The 16,210-nt window shown below is 43.5% G+C and overlaps 1 protein-coding gene and 1 long non-coding RNA gene across 35 annotated transcripts in view; one reads left to right on the forward strand and one right to left on the reverse strand.

Moving 5' to 3' along the window:
• VPS13B (vacuolar protein sorting 13 homolog B) overlaps positions 1 to 16,210 on the forward strand; it is an 857,597-nt gene that overhangs the window by 823,129 nt on the left and 18,258 nt on the right. For all 34 annotated transcript variants that reach the window (XR_012416558.1, XM_073999176.1, XM_073999180.1 and 31 more), the window contains 2 exons: positions 6,296 to 6,414; positions 10,485 to 11,290. Coding sequence is in view for 33 of the 34 variants with exons in the window: in XM_073999176.1 (XP_073855277.1) it covers positions 6,296 to 6,414; positions 10,485 to 11,290 (925 nt within the window). In the remaining variant the exon portion in view is untranslated. The remainder of the gene's footprint in view (positions 1 to 6,295; positions 6,415 to 10,484; positions 11,291 to 16,210) is intronic.
• On the reverse strand, positions 8,140 to 11,130 carry LOC141407440 (uncharacterized). Its single transcript, XR_012416561.1, has 2 exons — positions 10,993 to 11,130; positions 8,140 to 10,407 (listed from the first exon to the last, which is right to left on the reverse strand). It is a non-coding gene; the product is annotated as an uncharacterized lncRNA (long non-coding RNA).

Below are 16,210 nucleotides of genomic sequence, written 5' to 3' on the forward strand. Positions count from 1 at the left end.
AGAAACCAGTATCCAGGCCTCAAATGGTTTTCTTAGACCTAACATATGTACGATGGGGCTGAGCACAGAGACTCATGCCTATAATCCCAGGACTTTGGGAGACCAAGACAGGCAGATTGCTTGAGCCCAGGAGTCTGAGACCAGCATGGGCAACATGGCAAAATTCTGTCACTACGAAAAATACAAAACTTAGCTGGACATGGTGGCAAACGCCTGTAATCCCAGCTACTCGGGAGGCTGAGGTGGGAGGATCAACCGAGCCCAAGGAGGCGGAGGTTGCAGTGAGCCATGATCGTGTCACTTCACTCCATCCTGGTAACAGAGTGAGACCCTGTCTCAAAAAATAAATATGATAGTGTCTTGCTTACTAAAGAACTCTAACACAGATTCAAATGGTAAAACAGTGAGTCTCTTAGTATATGTCACCTAGAGCCTTCTACACCACCCCACCTCACCCTGCTAGTGAAGTGAAGAAATAAAAAAGAACCAAATGATGACATTGATCAGGACTGGCTGGGTTATTCTGTGATAACAAACAGCTGGAAAAAAAATCCTCTTGGCCATCAGTCATTTATCATTTTTTTTCCCCACACACAGAACAAATCTTCCCCCCAAGGTTGGAAGCAGTCACTCCATCACACTTGAAGTCCAGCACTTCTGAGCGATGCTCAGTCTGGATGTGACACCCTTTGATCTGGAGACCTGTGGACTTACCTGTTCCCCATTTCCCTGCCATTTTATAGGAGAGGGTAACAGTAATAACCCCTCCACTGTGGAAGGGGGAAGAATGACAGACATACAGCAGTCTCTTGCCTATGGCAATTCTGAAAGTTTTCTGGGCACATATTATGGGGTGTATACCCTGGAAGCAAGAAATCAGCTTTCACTGAGTACTGTTTCTAATCTTTTTTTTTTTTTTTTTTTTTTTTTGAGACGGAGTCTCGCTCTGTTGCCCAGGCTGGAGTGCAGTGGCGTGATCTCGGCTCACTGCAAGCTCCACCTCCTGGGTTCACGCCATTCTCCTGCCTCAGCGTCCCGAAGTGGGGAGTAGCTGGGACTACAGGCACCCACCACCATGCCCAGCTAATTTTTTTGTCTTTTTTAGTAGAGACGGGGTTTCACTGTGTTAGCCAGGATGGTCTCGATCTCCTGACCTCGTGATCCACCCGCCTCAGCCTCCTAAAGTGCTGAGATTACAGGTGTGAGCCACCACGCCCGGCCCTGTTTCTAATCTTGAAGGAGCTCTTATGATTATCCTTCAGGTTCCTGGCTCCACCCTCTGGGAGATCTTCCTTGGCCACTTGAAGTTTGTATTGCATCTCAAATAATTACAGTCTTTTTTAGTCCAGGTTCGTGAGTGTATAGGGCAGTGGTAATTTCTCAACTTAGTAGACTTCTTACCTATTTGGTTCCAGAAAATTCCCTGTGCCAGGAACCATATCCATGGTCCATAAGACACATTTATTTGCTTACTTGCTTCCTTCCTCTCTGGATTTAAGAGAGCTTCTCCAGGAAAGTTATACCCTTGATCTGCATTTTCTTCCAAGTCAATATAACAGTTAAGAAGTTTCAACAGTGTGTTGCCTATAGTCAGTCTTAAGGCTGAGTGTTAATCTGCCTTTGTGTTCAGAGGCTTTCTAATTTTAAACCTTGCTGTTTGAGGCTTTATCTTAGTCTGTTCAGGCTGCTATATCAAAATATCTCAGACTGGTAGTTTATAAACAACAGAAACATATTGTCACAGTTCTGGAGTCTAGCAAGTCCAACATCAAGGTACTGGCAGATTCGGTATCTGGTGAGGACTCACTTCCTAGTTCATGGATGACCATCTTTTCACTGTAACCTCACATGATGGAAGCGATGAGGGGTTTCTCAGGTTTTTTTTTTTTTTTTTTTTTTTTGAGAGGGAATTTCACTCTTGTTGCCCAGGCTGGATAGAGTACAATGGCCCAGTCTCGGCTCACTGCAACCTCCGCCTCCTGGGTTCAAGCAATTCTCCTGCCTCAGCCTCCCGAGTAACTGGGATTACAGGCACCCGCCACCACGCCCAGCTAATTTTTGTATTTTTAGGAGAGATGAAGTTTTACCATGTGTTGGTTAGGCTGATCCTGAACTCCTGCCTCCACCCGCCTCAGCCTCCCAAAGTGCTGAGATTACAGGCATGAGCCACTGTCCCTGGCCTCAGGCTTCTTTAATAAGGACACTAATCGCATTCCAAAGGCGCTGCCTTCTAATATCATCACACTGGGGGACTAGAATTTCAGCGTATGAATTTTGGGGGAACACATTCAGACCATAGTAGGTTTAAAAGTATTTCTAACTTTGCAAGGTTCTAAATTTCTGGAATCTCTCTATTATCTCCCATTTTTATTTGCAACCTGGCCAATTCTTTCCTGAGCTCATCTCTTCATAAAACAAAATGTAGTGTTCCAGACACAGGCAACAGCAGCCAACATAACACCACTGATGTTTGGTTTTCAGACCTCATCTTCTAGAGCTACAGATTTATTAATTTTATGATCTACCTCCCAAGTCATCTCAAGCAACAGTTTTACTGAATATCTTACCACTTCAAAATATATATGCCCATTTTTATAGCTTTCAATATCGATTTCTACTGTCTGACCATTAAGCCAGGGTCTCATATTGTAGGATTTTGTTAGAACACTACTTCTATCACCAATATCTATATTAGTAATATAAGCTCAGTTATGCTGCCTATCATAAGCCTAGAACTTACTTCTTGTTCATGCTAAATGCCTAGTGTGTGTCTTCAGGGGGTTTTGTTCTACATGGTCACTCAGGGACCCAGGTTGATGGAAAGTCCATCATCTCGTATTTACCCCCTTGTAACTAACCACCCCAGAACCTACTGGCTTAAAAGAAGAGTGATTAACAACTTCTTATGATTCTGAGGAAGTGGCCAAGTGACTTTTCTGCAGGATGAGCCTGGGATTAGTCATGCATTTGCATTCACCTGGAGAGTTGGCTGAGGTATGGGTTCAGCTGGGAAGTCTGGGTGTTGCTCTCACCATGTTGTCTGTCCTCCTTACGGAGGCTAGCCCAGGGTGGCAAGTGGGAAAACCCCAATAAGCAAGCTGTATGAAGATTCTTACTTGCTGATGTCATGTTAGCTGAAGAAAGTCACATAGCCACGCCCAATGTCAGTATGGGAAGGTACTACACAAGGGCATGGATACTGGGATATACAAATTCATTGTGCAACAGTCTTCCACAGCTATCTAGAGCAGGAGTCAACAAATATTTTTTTAAGGTCTGGATTGTAAATATTTTAGGTTTTGCAGGCCTTATGTTTTCCCAGCTTCTCATTAGGATGGAGAGATATGTAAGTAAATGAGCATGTTCCAATAAAGCCTTATTCACAATAGCAGGCAGTGGACCAGATTTGGCCCACCACTGAGCTGTGAAACATAAAGCCTTTATTTATTCTCTAGAAGGAATACATGTCAATTCTGCCTTCAGCCCATTGGCCAAAACTAGTCACAAGACCATATCTAACTGCAGGGGTGATGGGGAGTATAATCCTGCTCTATTCCCAGAAGGAGAGAAGAGCTAGACATGGGTGGACACTGGAAGTCAATACAGCAGAAGCCACATTGAGAAGATGTATGTTCAGATCATCAGCCTTATCTTTATTGAGTACCCGGCACTGGTTGTAAGAACTGAAGAAAACAGACACAAAACCAGTGCCCTCATGGAGCTTACACAGAGTCCCTGATGGTGAATACACTGAGAGGGAGAAGCATTTTATACACTTCTGCTCTGGAATTGTTAGTTGTCGTCTCATTGTTTGTGTACTTGGCTTTTTCACCAGTTGGGCTGTGAGCAACGCAAGGGTAGGACTACATCTTCTCTGTGCCTGATGCAGTGACTAATTCTTTGTAGGCACTCTTTAAGTGCTTGTCAAGTAATTGATTGTTCAAACCATTAGACCAAGATAAGGATTTACTTTGGATTGTGGGGAACCTGGATATAGATGCCTAATTCCTGTATCACTCAGGTGCCTAACTCTCAAACCCCTAGAGCTGCCATTATACAAAAGGCTACAAGGTGTAAGTTGTTTCTCTAAATGTGAAAAGACAAGGATAGACTCAAGTCTGTGTCTCTTCCACTCATAGCAGTGAGTGAAAGGGACAACAAGCAAAAATTTCCCTCGAGAGTCTAGGTTTTTGGCCAGAAGTAACGTGAAAGTTCAGGTTAATTTGCTTGCCTTCAGAAGGTCCTTGGGGTGTTTAACAGAAACCATCACCTTACCTTAGGTTTATTATTCTAGAAAGTGTAAGTATCCTCATTTCATAATACCTGAAGATCACTTTGAGACAGAGCAGAACAGTAAATATTTCTCTATTCGCATCCCCTCCCTCTCTCCTCTAAGGGGTCCTGAAGTTGTGTGCAGTGACTGAGGAAAAGGAATATGAGATGGGAGCATGGGACTTAAAAAGGTTTCTACTGAGTAGATAATTTCATATCATTCAACCTAGTAAAGAACAGCAATTGATTTACCTTATGTATCATACCAAGGGATGGGGTTTATAAATAGGAATATTTCTTAAAGAATATCTCTTTTGTTTTAGATTCATGAGCCGAGCCATTTTTAAGCCATTAATTATGTTTTAGTCTCAAATTTTATTGTAAGTTTAATTTTTACCCTGGAACAAATAGGGCAAATTCAGAATACAAGTCTTTTGAAAAAGATATTTTTGCAAAACAGTCCATTTGGGAAATGTGTTCATAGAGAATACAGATAGAAAAACTGGACTCCATTTCTGCTGTCAAGAGGTTTACAATCTAATAATGGGGTCAGGCACATAAACAAGTAACTGTAGTACAGACAATGATATTTTTGGTCAAATAGAAATATGGTTAGAATTGTTTTAGAATGTAGAAGTAGGTGTCAGTCCAGAAGGGAATCGAAAAATTAAAGATGGCTTTATGGAGTAAGCTATCCTTTAAGCTGTATGCACAAAGACATACAGGCTTTTGAAAGGACTTGTATGGGGAAAAGTATATTCTAGGCATAGTGAGTAGTGAGTGGCAGACAAGGGCCTCAGCTGAAGCAGAGGCTGTAGAATGAAAAGGAAGACAGCAGTGGAAGAACCAGGCAGAGCTGGAGGGGCTGGGCTGCAGCAAGGAGCAGAGGCAGAAGGCAGAGATGACATCCAGGTAACCTACATGCTGAAGATGGTCAGAAATTCTGAATTTCTGAAGTCCATGAGAAAGTCATTGCATGAGAAAGAAGGCCAGCGACCTTGAAGTTGCTTCCAAATGTGACTCTGTGGCTTTCTCCTGTGGTTCTTTGTACACTTTGGTGCTTCTTCATGTGATCAAAATTAGAATATATTCATTGTTGGTCAAGCAAGAGCCTACCTTTGTTCCGTCATCCAGGATTTTTCAGTCTGTCTGCTTTTATTTGCTGCCCTAATAATAACAAAGGGCCCAGACTTGGACTGAATTGATACTGCAAATCATCAGAACCAGCCTTCCCAAGCATAAGGAGGATTTTGCCCCTACCCTCAGGTAATCCTGGCTGTGAACATGATGTTCTTGGAGTTGTTTTTTAAATAGCCTTGTTCTGTTTTCAAATATTTACCCATTTAAGCAACTAGCTATTTAATACTGAAGGGGTATTTGTTCTGCTGTCTGGCACCTGGATCCTGAGGTAGAGCTTTTTTCTAGGTCTTAGTCCATCTTTTCATGTTAGAAAAATTAATTTTTTACTCTGAACAAATTAACTTATATCTACCATTCTTGTTACAAGTTATGCAAAAGACCCTGGAGGGATTGTGATATGTTTTTAGGTGAGTTTTGAGGTATGTTTTTGTGTCCCTAGTCCAGAAGGACATGCCCATAGTAGTAAGTTCACACCCAAGAGCCTGAAAGTTGTTTGCGCATTGCACTTCAAGTCCCGAGTTTTAGGGTTTTTTTCCACAACGATTCATATGCACACATATAGCGGGCCCCATGTCTGGACTCCAGCCCACACAGAGTTATTTGCCAACTCCAAAGAAGCAGAGAATGAAGACACTCGTGCCCCATCATCCATCATTTTTTTTCTATGAACCTTACAGCTGAATATTGAAAAATCTGGTTTTGATCTTTTGGGTATTTTTTTTTTCATTTCAAGTCAACTGAATAGCCCATACACATGGATATAAAGAAATATAACCAGGAATTGTTTGTGGTATTGAATCAGAACTGGAGACATCTGAAGTCAAGCCACTTCAGTAGTGTTTCTTACTTCTTTTTAATCAGATTTTGAATATTCTTTCTGCAGGTTGTGTTCCTGACTGGCTTTGGCTATGTGTATGTGGACACTGTACATCAGTGTGGCACAGTCTTCATCACTGTGGCCCCAGAAGGAAAAGCAGGACCTATTTTAACCAACAGCAATAGGTAGGTTTAATTATTTTCCCTGTAACAACATAGTAAGTGTTCCTGTTATAAAGTTGTAAACTTACTATTTATTTTTGTCATCTCTACATATGTATTAAAGCTTTTTGTTAATTATCGCATAATCCATAAAAAATATGGTTATTAGCAATAAATCATACCTTCAATAGGTAGCAATAAACCATCTTTCCTAGATACCACTTCCACTCCTTCTGTGGTAGGTTTAACAAACTGATTTACAAACTATGCATCTTGGAATCATACCACTATTATTAGCATGAAATGCACATTAATACCTCTGTATCTGCATGACAGTGTAGTAATTAATAATAAAACTTAGCAATTAGAGCTACATCAAATATAAATACGCCTCTTAGAGTCATATTTTCCACCCCCACTTTGACCTGAATGTTGCCATCAGGTTTTAAAAACTTGAAATAGACAAAGAGTTAATATTCTTAATTTAAAAGAATTCACATAATTCAATAGGAATAAAGATAGCCTTACAGAAACAAAAATAGAGGCAATAGGCATAAACAGAAAATTCTAAGAAGAGGAAATATAAGTAATCAAAGAAATGCTAATTTATCAAATTAACAATGATGTCGTATCATATCCAGTCCTGGTGAAAGTGTAAATTGGTACTATTTCCTGGAAAGCACTTCAGTAATACATGTTAAGAGCTTTAAAATCCTTTTGGCTTAGACATTCCACTTTTAAGTGTGTTAAGAGTTGAAGAGTTAAGGAAGTAGAGAAGTGGGCAAAGATATACACAGAGAGATGTATACACTGAGAGATACCACACAGTTACAATGGCAAAATATTCAAAGTAAAAATGCCCATCCATAGGGAAATAGATGTACTATAATTGTACTATAAATGTTACAACTGCAAAAAGTAGATCTCAAAGAATATTAATGGAATAGAAAATGCATATTATATAATCTAAAAACAAGTAGAATATAATATTGAATATATATGATCCTAGTTGTGTGTTATCTGTACATACATACACACATAAGTACATATGTATACATACTCACACGGAAAACATTCCTAGAAATAAGACTGAAAAGAAAACAATCAAAATTGGTAACAGATATGGGGGGGGTTAATGAGTTATTTAATATTTAATTATTATTTGATTTCTGTATTTTGATTTCTTATAATAGCATTTATTTTATGATCAGAAAAAATAATTTAATATTAAAATATAAATACCACCAACTTCCATACATTTGTTTAAATCTTTCTTTTAAAAAGTTCATTGCAACCGGGTGTGGTGGCTCACACCTGTAATCCCAGCACTTTGGGAGGCCGAGGTGGGCAGATCACCTGAGGTCAGGAGTTTGAGATCAGCCTGGCCAACATGGTGAAACCCTGTCTCTACTAAAAGGACAAAAACTAGCCAGCCTTGGTGGTAGGTGCCTGTAATCCCAGCTATGCAAGAGGCTGAGGCAGGAGAATCACTTGAACCCAGGAGGCGGAGGTTGCAGTGAGCCAAGATCACGCCACTGCACTCCAGCCTGGGCAACAGAGCGAAACTACATCTCGGTTTGGGCTGGGGGGAGGTTTATTGCTTCTCATATATGGTTAAGAAGTCATTAATTTGGATTCTGCTCATTTGAATTTATAATATTTCAAACAATGTTGGATAGGATGTTTTCTTTGCCCAAAAGTGTTCATAAAAAATTAATAGCATAACAAAATTGGAGATGAACTTTTAACTAGTATAGTACAAAATTTCAGGTTTATTCAACACTTTCAGAAACATTTTATCTAGGGCATAAATGTTAATGACAATAGAAGCAACCTTTCATGAGAAAAGTACAGGTATTTCTTGGAACTTCCTTAATTCATTCAACAAATGTTTTACAAGGGCTTACTGGATGCCTACCACAGGATGAGGATACATCCATAAATAAAAAGGCCCAATCCTTGCCCTGGAGAAGATCACTTTCTCCTCATAGGCATGGAATTGGGCAGGGTGATGGGGGGTGTAGAGAGTAAACATAAAAAGAAAGGAAATGTTATGGTGCAGTAGAAGGTCAGCATTCTACAGGGATGAAAACAGAGCTCAGTAAGAGGCGCTGGGAGTGCCAGGGCCAAGGGACTGGGAGAGTGTAGTTTTAAACAAATTGGTGTTGGTAAGCTGCACTGAGAAGTTGATATTTGGGCGGAGACTGGAAAGCAGTAGGGGGTTAGTAATGTGACTATCTGAAGGAAAAGCTTCCCAGGCAAAGGGCACAGCCAGTTCAAAGGCCTGCAACAACGTGCCTGGCATCGAGGAGGAACAGGGAAGAGGCTGTTGTCGGCCCAGTGGAGGGGATGGAAGTGGAAGTAGCAGTGCATGAGGTCCAGGAGGTAAGAGCTAGAAGGAGGGAGACCTCATTGGGACATTGAAGGGCTTAGCTTTAATTATAAGCGAAATGAGGAACTCATTGGAGCATTTTGAACATAGAAGTGACACACTGTGACTTAAATTTCTAGAAGATCATTGGCCACTTTGTTAAAGTAGACTGTAGACAAACAAGGGCACAAGCAAGCAGGGAGACTAGTTAGGAGATGATTACAGTTGCTCATATTAGAGACACTGATGGCTTAGACTACAGTGGTGTCAGTGGAAGTGTCAGTGGAAGTGTCAGAAACAGTCAGATTCTGGATCTACTTCTAAGGAAAAGTCAATGGGATTTTCCTAATACATTGAATGGCTAAAAATAGAGGCATCAAGGATGACATCCAAATTTTTGGTCTGAGCAACTGGTAGGATATGGTTGCCATTAACTAAGATGAGAGAGACTATCTGCAGGTTTAGGAGGAAAGATCAAGAGATTGGTTATAGACATGATAAGCTGAGATGTCATTTAGACATCTAAATGACTGTGTGAAAGGTAGATACACAAGATTGGAGTTCAGGGGGGAGCTCCAGGCTAAGTGTATACTTTGGAAGTCATCAACATATAGATGGTATTTTAGGTCATGAGACTGGATGAGATCCCCAAGGAAGTCAGTGAAGATGGGAGTGAGAAGAGGACCAAGGGCTGAGCCTTAGGCACTTTAAGAGGTCAGGGAGAGGAGGAGGGATCTCCATAGGTAACTGAGGACGAGTGGTCAGAGAGGTAGAAGAGCTGAGAGAAGACAGGAAAGAAAGTATTTCCAGGAGGAGGGAGTTGTCAGCAATGCCATTATTTGTTAGTATGTCGAGTAAGCAAAAACCTGAAAGTCCATCATTTGATTTAGCCAAATGGAAGTCACTGATGACCTTGACAGGAGTTGTTTTATTAGGCTGGGGATGGGGGCACAAAAGGCTGCTTGGAGCAAGCCTTAGAGAGCAGGGAAGGAGAGGAGTTGGAGACAATGTGTATAGAACACACTTTAGAGTTTCTATATAGAGAGGATCAGAAAAAGGAGTGGTAGCTAAGGGAGAGAGTGGAGTCATGAGGGATTTTTTGAGCTGAGAGATGACAGCATGTTTACAAGCTGCTAGTAATGAAGAAAAAGATGATGGAGGAAAGGGGTGTGAGTTGCTGGAGGGATGTCTTTGAGTAGGTGAGAGCAGAGTGATTTAGTGCACTTTAGAGGGGTTCACCTGAGACAGAAGCAAGGGTAGTTCCACCCCAGAAATGGAGATGGAGAAGAGCTAAGCATGCACTCAGGTATGGTTGGTGGGCAGTTGTGGCAGGAATTCCTGCTAACTTTTCTTCTGCTCACGTGACTTTTTCAATTTAGGGAGTCTCAGTTACTTTTTCTCTCTTTCTGTCTTGTGATCATCATGATAGAGAATTAATACACAAAGACCAGAGGGATTTTGGAGTAAAAATCTAGTGTTTTAAACATACGGAAACATGACAAGAGCTTATAATAGTCCCATTGGGAACATTTCCCAATACTGTTGGAGTGTGACGGGCTCCATCCAGAAACAATGTCCTGAAAGTTGAGTTCTTATTTGTTTCTTACGAGAGTCTGATATCCCATCAGGAGGTATTTAATAGGGTACTGTCATTAAAAAAGAAAGAAGAGAGAAAGAAAAGGTGAGTGGGGGAGACTAATGTTCTTGTCCCTTTCTCTTCTAGAGCCCAGGAGAAGATTGTTACATTCAAAATGTTTATCACTCAGTTGAGTCTGGCAGTGTTTGATGACCTCACCCACCACAAAGCATCACCTGAGCTTCTGAGACTCACACTGGACAATGTTTTTCTCTGCATGGCCCCGGGAGCTGGTCCCCTCCCTAGGGAAGAGCCTGCGGCTGCGCTGTTTGAACTTTACTGTGTGGAGATCTGCTGTGGGGACCTGCAGCTAGACAACCAGCTTTATAACAAATCCAATTTCCACTTTGCTGTCTTAGTCTGCCAGGGAGAAAAAGCAGAACCCATTCAGTGTTCTAAAATGCAGAGTCTCCTCATATCTAACAAAGAGCTGGAAGAATACAAGGAAAACTGTTTTATCAAACTTTGCATCACCTTAAATGAAGGCAAGAGCATCCTCTGTGATATTAACGAGTTCAGCTTTGAATTAAAACCTGCTCGGTTGTATGTGGAAGACACATTTGTATACTACATCAAGACTTTGTTTGACACTTACCTTCCTAACAGCAGGTTGGCTGGTCACTCCACGCACCTCTCTGGGGGTAAACAGATGTTGCCCGTGCAGGTCACACAGCACGCCAGGGCCTTGGTGAATCCTGTGAAGTTACGGAAACTGGTGATCCAGCCAGTGAATTTGCTCGTCAGCATCCATGCTTCCCTCAAGCTGTACATAGCCTCAGACCACACTCCTCTCTCCTTCTCGGTGTTTGAAAGAGGACCCGTCTTCACCACTGCAAGGCAGCTTGTGCACGCCCTGGCAATGCACTATGCCGCGGGGGCCCTTTTCAGAGCAGGTAAGAACACAAGCTGAGGGTCTGTGATGAGCTAGAGCCTGGGCAGAAATGACACGCTTGGGGGTAGCACCTCATTTCAAGACCTAAAGAAGCAATTGGCAAGAGGTAACACACCTGAGCTTTACAGTCACACACAACTGGATCTAAATATAGAGCCTGCCACTGTTAGCTGTAAGACTTTGGGCAAGTTATTGAACCTTCTTCCTGAGTCTCCATTTCCTCATCGATAAAATGGCTTTGAAGATTTCTGAGAGGATCAGATGAAAGTATGTGAGGTATCCAGCATTTTGCTTGCCATTTAATTAACATTCGAGCAGTAGTAGCTGTTCTGTAACTTAGAATTTTAGTTCAGTTTAGCAAACACTTTTTTTTAGCACCTTGCAGGCACAGAACCCTTTCTTAGCACCCTAGAGCAACCAGGAAAGCTAGCCCAGGTCTTCAGTCCCTGGGCCTAAAAGAAGTCCAGTTCTTGTTTATTAGTTTTCTTCATTGCTATTCATGAATAGCAGCAGGTGAGAAATTCAGAGGATTTGTGTGCTCGTAAGATGCACATTGAGCCCTCTATCTATCCAGTGCTGTACTGCCTGTCTAGACAGCTGGCAAAGCGAAGGCTGTGAGTGTGTCAGCCTCTCCACAGACCTGAGCTCAAAGAGAAGGAATGGCCCTTCCACTCTCTGGGGCCAGGCAAGTGGCCTATTGCAGGCTGAGGGCTGCTGTTTCTCAGGGACTCTGTGGGAAAGGTAAGGATTCCTTCAGTCTGGCTGGAAAAGTCTGCAGGGGCTGGCTTGAACATGCATGCAAAATTTTGTAGAGGGACTACTGTGTCCTAGAGACTGGTGGGTAGCGGGCGCAGTGGCTCATACCTGTAATCCCAGCACTTTGGGAGGCTGAGGTGGGAGGATCACTTGAGCACGGGAGTTCAAGACCAGCTTGGCCAACTGGTGAAACCTCGTCTCTACAAAAAATTAAAGTTAAAAAATTACCCAGGTGTGGTGTCGTGCACCTGTAGTCCCAGCTACTATGGAGGCTGAGGTGGGAGGATTGCTCGAGCCCAGGACTTTGAGGCTACAATGAGCTATGATCACATCACTGCACTCCAGCCTGGGTGACAGAGCAAGACCTTGTCCCAAAAAATAAAGATTGAGTGGTGGGAACCATGTGGTCTCAGGGAACATTATGGTAATCAGCATCACAGTGTGTGTTCCTGAGCCAAGTTCACTCTAAAGCAGTTTTAGTTTGATAATTGGGCTCCCAGAAATTCAAGCAAAGAACAGCATCCAGAGTTAGCCTTGTCAGCCCTTTCCAATAAAAAACATGGAAATCTTACTTTCTGAAAGTCACAGAGGAGAGAGCCTTTGTTCTATCCTCTTTGTAAAGCTGTACTTTGTGAATGCGTTCCCATATAAGATTAAGATTGTAGCAGTAAACAACCTGTGTTATTGCCATATTGGTCAGATTACATTTTCTCCATAATGAAATTCATAGACTTACTAGGGTTATCTAGACTCTTTTATAAAAGATAACAACAAGATCAGGGAGAGGGTCCTGCAGACCTGTTGTCTTGATAGCTTGCACAACAATGAAGAAAACATTTCCCTCTTGCTAAAAACTTATTTAAAAATAAGCAGTTCACATTTCAAATTTAACAGATGGGTGTATTTATAAACAATTCCAGAAACTTTCCCTTCAGGCAATCTTTGCTTTTTCACATAAGCAGCAGGCACGTAGGTTACTGAGCTCCAGTCTGAGGCCCGGCAAGGACGAAGGCTCCCATTCAGTCTCTGCACGACGCAGCAGTGCAGTAAGCAGCAGGGAAACTCTACCTGTGGCACCAAGTAATGGGCCGTGCAGCCCGTGTGCTAAAAACGAGCTCTTCGTTTTGGTTTATATTTTTAATGAGCTTTCACAAGAACATTCTATTTGAATTTTATATAATTCACCTAAAAATCCTCTAAGCTGCCATTCCAATCTCACTGTATACCAACATAAGGGATTCTAATATAGAGGGACAAGTTTTCAGAGCCTGTTGGAAACTCTGTCACTAAAAATCTATGGACAATCTGAAGATCATCTGGAAGAAAGCAGTGATTGCAGGAGTAGGAAATGGGAAGATGCTGGAGGCTCCAGACTCCCAGGTGATCCTTGTCGAGGGAAGGGAGAGAGCTGGCTGCAGGTGGGCAAGTTGCCCACTCACATCTCACTTGGGTCAGAGTGCCCCTGCCTGTCATGGAAAACACCCTTACCTCATTTCTAGGGAAGCTGTGGTATCAACTTGAAGAGATTTTAAAAATAAACAGGCCAGGTGCAGTGGCTCATGCCTGTAATCCCAGCACTTTGGGAGGCTGAGGTGGGTGAATTGCCTGTGCTCAGGAGTTCAAGACCAGCTTGGGCAACACGGTGAAACCCCGTCTCTACTAAAATACAAAAATTTAGCCAGGCATGGGGGCGTGCGCCTGTAGTCCCAGCTACTTGGGAGGCTGAGGCAGGTGAATTGCTTGAACCTGGGTGGTGGAGGTTGCAGTAAGCCAAGATCGCACCACTGCACTCCAACCTGGGCAACAGAGCGAGACTCCATTTCCAAAAACATAAAAAATATTTTAAAAATTAAACAACTAAAAAAGGTAGAGGTAGGAGAGGCAGAATGAAAATAAATAGTAATTGGAAATCAGTAACTGACCCTGTCTGAAGGAATGCATGTGGTCTTTATCCTGAGGCCCCTCTCTAACCCAAAGGTTTAGTTTGATAGGAGCCAGGCAGACTCCCTTCTTCAACACAATTTCCAAATGACCAAGCAAAAGATAGATTTGCTATTGCAGGACAATAAAGGAGTACCTTTGGATCTGTCTGCCCTCTTCTGTCCAGCTCAGATGCCACTGAGATGTAGCTCTGGCCTCCACATAGCCCTTCTATCAGGCAGTGGCTTCAGGCTTCAAGGATTCCAACCCCACCACAGGGGAGAACCTGCCACTGGCAGGAGGAGGAGGCCAAGGCAGATTCCCACTCCCTCTCTGCACCCGTGGCACCAAACTGAACAGGCCTGTCATGGGGGACACTGCTTGGCCATAGCTACTCTCTTTTCTTTTATACATGGACTCGTTGGAGAGATGGGGAATTAAGATGTTTCTAGACCAACCTTCTGCCGTTAGGTACACCCTTACAGCCATTCAGGGCTAAAGGGAATCTGCTGTTTCTTTACCTCCAGAGAAGGCCCTCCATGGAGGAATATTCCACAGCCTCCCCAGCTCCTTTGCCTACCTTTGCAGCCTGAGCTCACAGAAGGAAGAGGTGGGTGGGCTTCGGAATTAGGAAAACCTGGGTTGGAAACCCAGCCCACAGGTGGATCATCCAGGGGACTATGAGCAGTTGGCTTAGTCTCCAAGCCTCAGTCTCCCCCTTTTCCTGCCTGTGAGGCCATGGAAGCAGTACCACCATGTTGCATGCACCTCTGCCTCCTGTGCCTGGTCCATTCCCTGACCCAGGCAGCAGCTCAGTCACCAGCTAACCTGCACTGATTTGAAGGGAGAGAATACTTTTCTTGCAGTTACTGTGAGAATTAAATGTGTTGAATGCCTGGCATCCATAGGGCCTCTCATTTGTAATCTTTATCTTCCAGAAATTATTCCCTCCTTTGCCCTAAGCCCTAGTGTTATCATCCGAACGTTCCAGAGAAGGGAGGAGGGCTCAAAATTTAAGAACGTCCCTCTCTTCATGGGCTGGGCATGGGATTCTTCGGGACCTTGGCTGTTGTGTCCTCACCTTCCCGATCCCCTCAGATCACTGAGCTGCAGATCTCTGTCACAGGACTGCCCTCCTCTTCAGAGCCTGCTGGTGAAGGAGGGATGGCTCCCACCCAGTCCTGTCCCCACAGGCTTCCCATTGCCAGGCTCTGAGCACCAGGCTGGGGAGGTTGGTGGCTTCCCAGAGAAAGCTGTCTTTTTGGACTCCTCTCTCCTGGCCCTCACTTGCCCCTCCAATTTTTGGGGCCTACATCCCCAAATCCCCACCCCAGGGAGCCAGGGTAAGAGCAGTGCCTGCGGGACTCCACACACAGCCACGTTCCCATGGGGCAGCAATGGCTGTGTGGCAGGCCAGCTTCTGGTCAGCCCAAGCTTCAGGAGGAAACCAGATCCAAAGCTGCCCTCCTGGGACAGGCACAGGTGAACACTCCCCTCTCACTAACCTCATCAGAATGTCCCTGTCACAGAGTTCAAGACCAGCCTGGCCTACATGGTGAATCCCCATCTCTACTAAAAATACAAATAAATAAATAAATAAATAAATAAATAAATAAATAAATAAATAAATAAAGCCAGGCGTGGTGGCATGTGCCTGTAATCCCAGCTACTTGGGAGGCTGAGGCAGGAGAATCGCTTGAACCCAGGAGTCAGAGGTTGCAGTGAGCCGAGACCACACCACTGCACTCCAGCCTGGGCAAAAGAGTGAGACTCAATCTCAAAAAAAAAAAAAAAAAAAGTCCTTGTCGCCAGGGTTTACATAACCGGAGCTGGGATTGAAGGGTCCAAGACATTTGTCTGGCTCTAGCTCTGCTCCAAAGGGAAGCACTCAACTCAGTAGGATTGGGAAAGATTAAAAACAACCCCTCCATTCTTGTCAGAAGTTTGCATCCCCTTTGCAACACACCATTGAGCATCTGGCCACCCCCGACCAGGCATCTCCTCCTATCCTGGTGCCGCCTCTGTCCCGGGGAGGCTTTAGAGAGAACCTCCCGCCTGCAAACACCTGCAGCCCAAGAAGGCGCCCTTCCTCAGGTGGTGGCAGAGTGCGTCCCCAGCACATGGACCCCTGTTAGCAGGAATATGGGAGGCTCGGGCCAGGCAGTTATATTAAAGCCATTTGTGGGGCCATCAGGGGATCACTTTGATTTATAAAGTATGAAAGTTTGCCATTTATGAATTCACA

The sequence above is a fragment of the Macaca fascicularis genome, chromosome 8 (assembly GCF_037993035.2).
Source record: "Macaca fascicularis isolate 582-1 chromosome 8, T2T-MFA8v1.1".
Classification (NCBI taxonomy): Eukaryota; Metazoa; Chordata; class Mammalia; order Primates; family Cercopithecidae; genus Macaca; species Macaca fascicularis.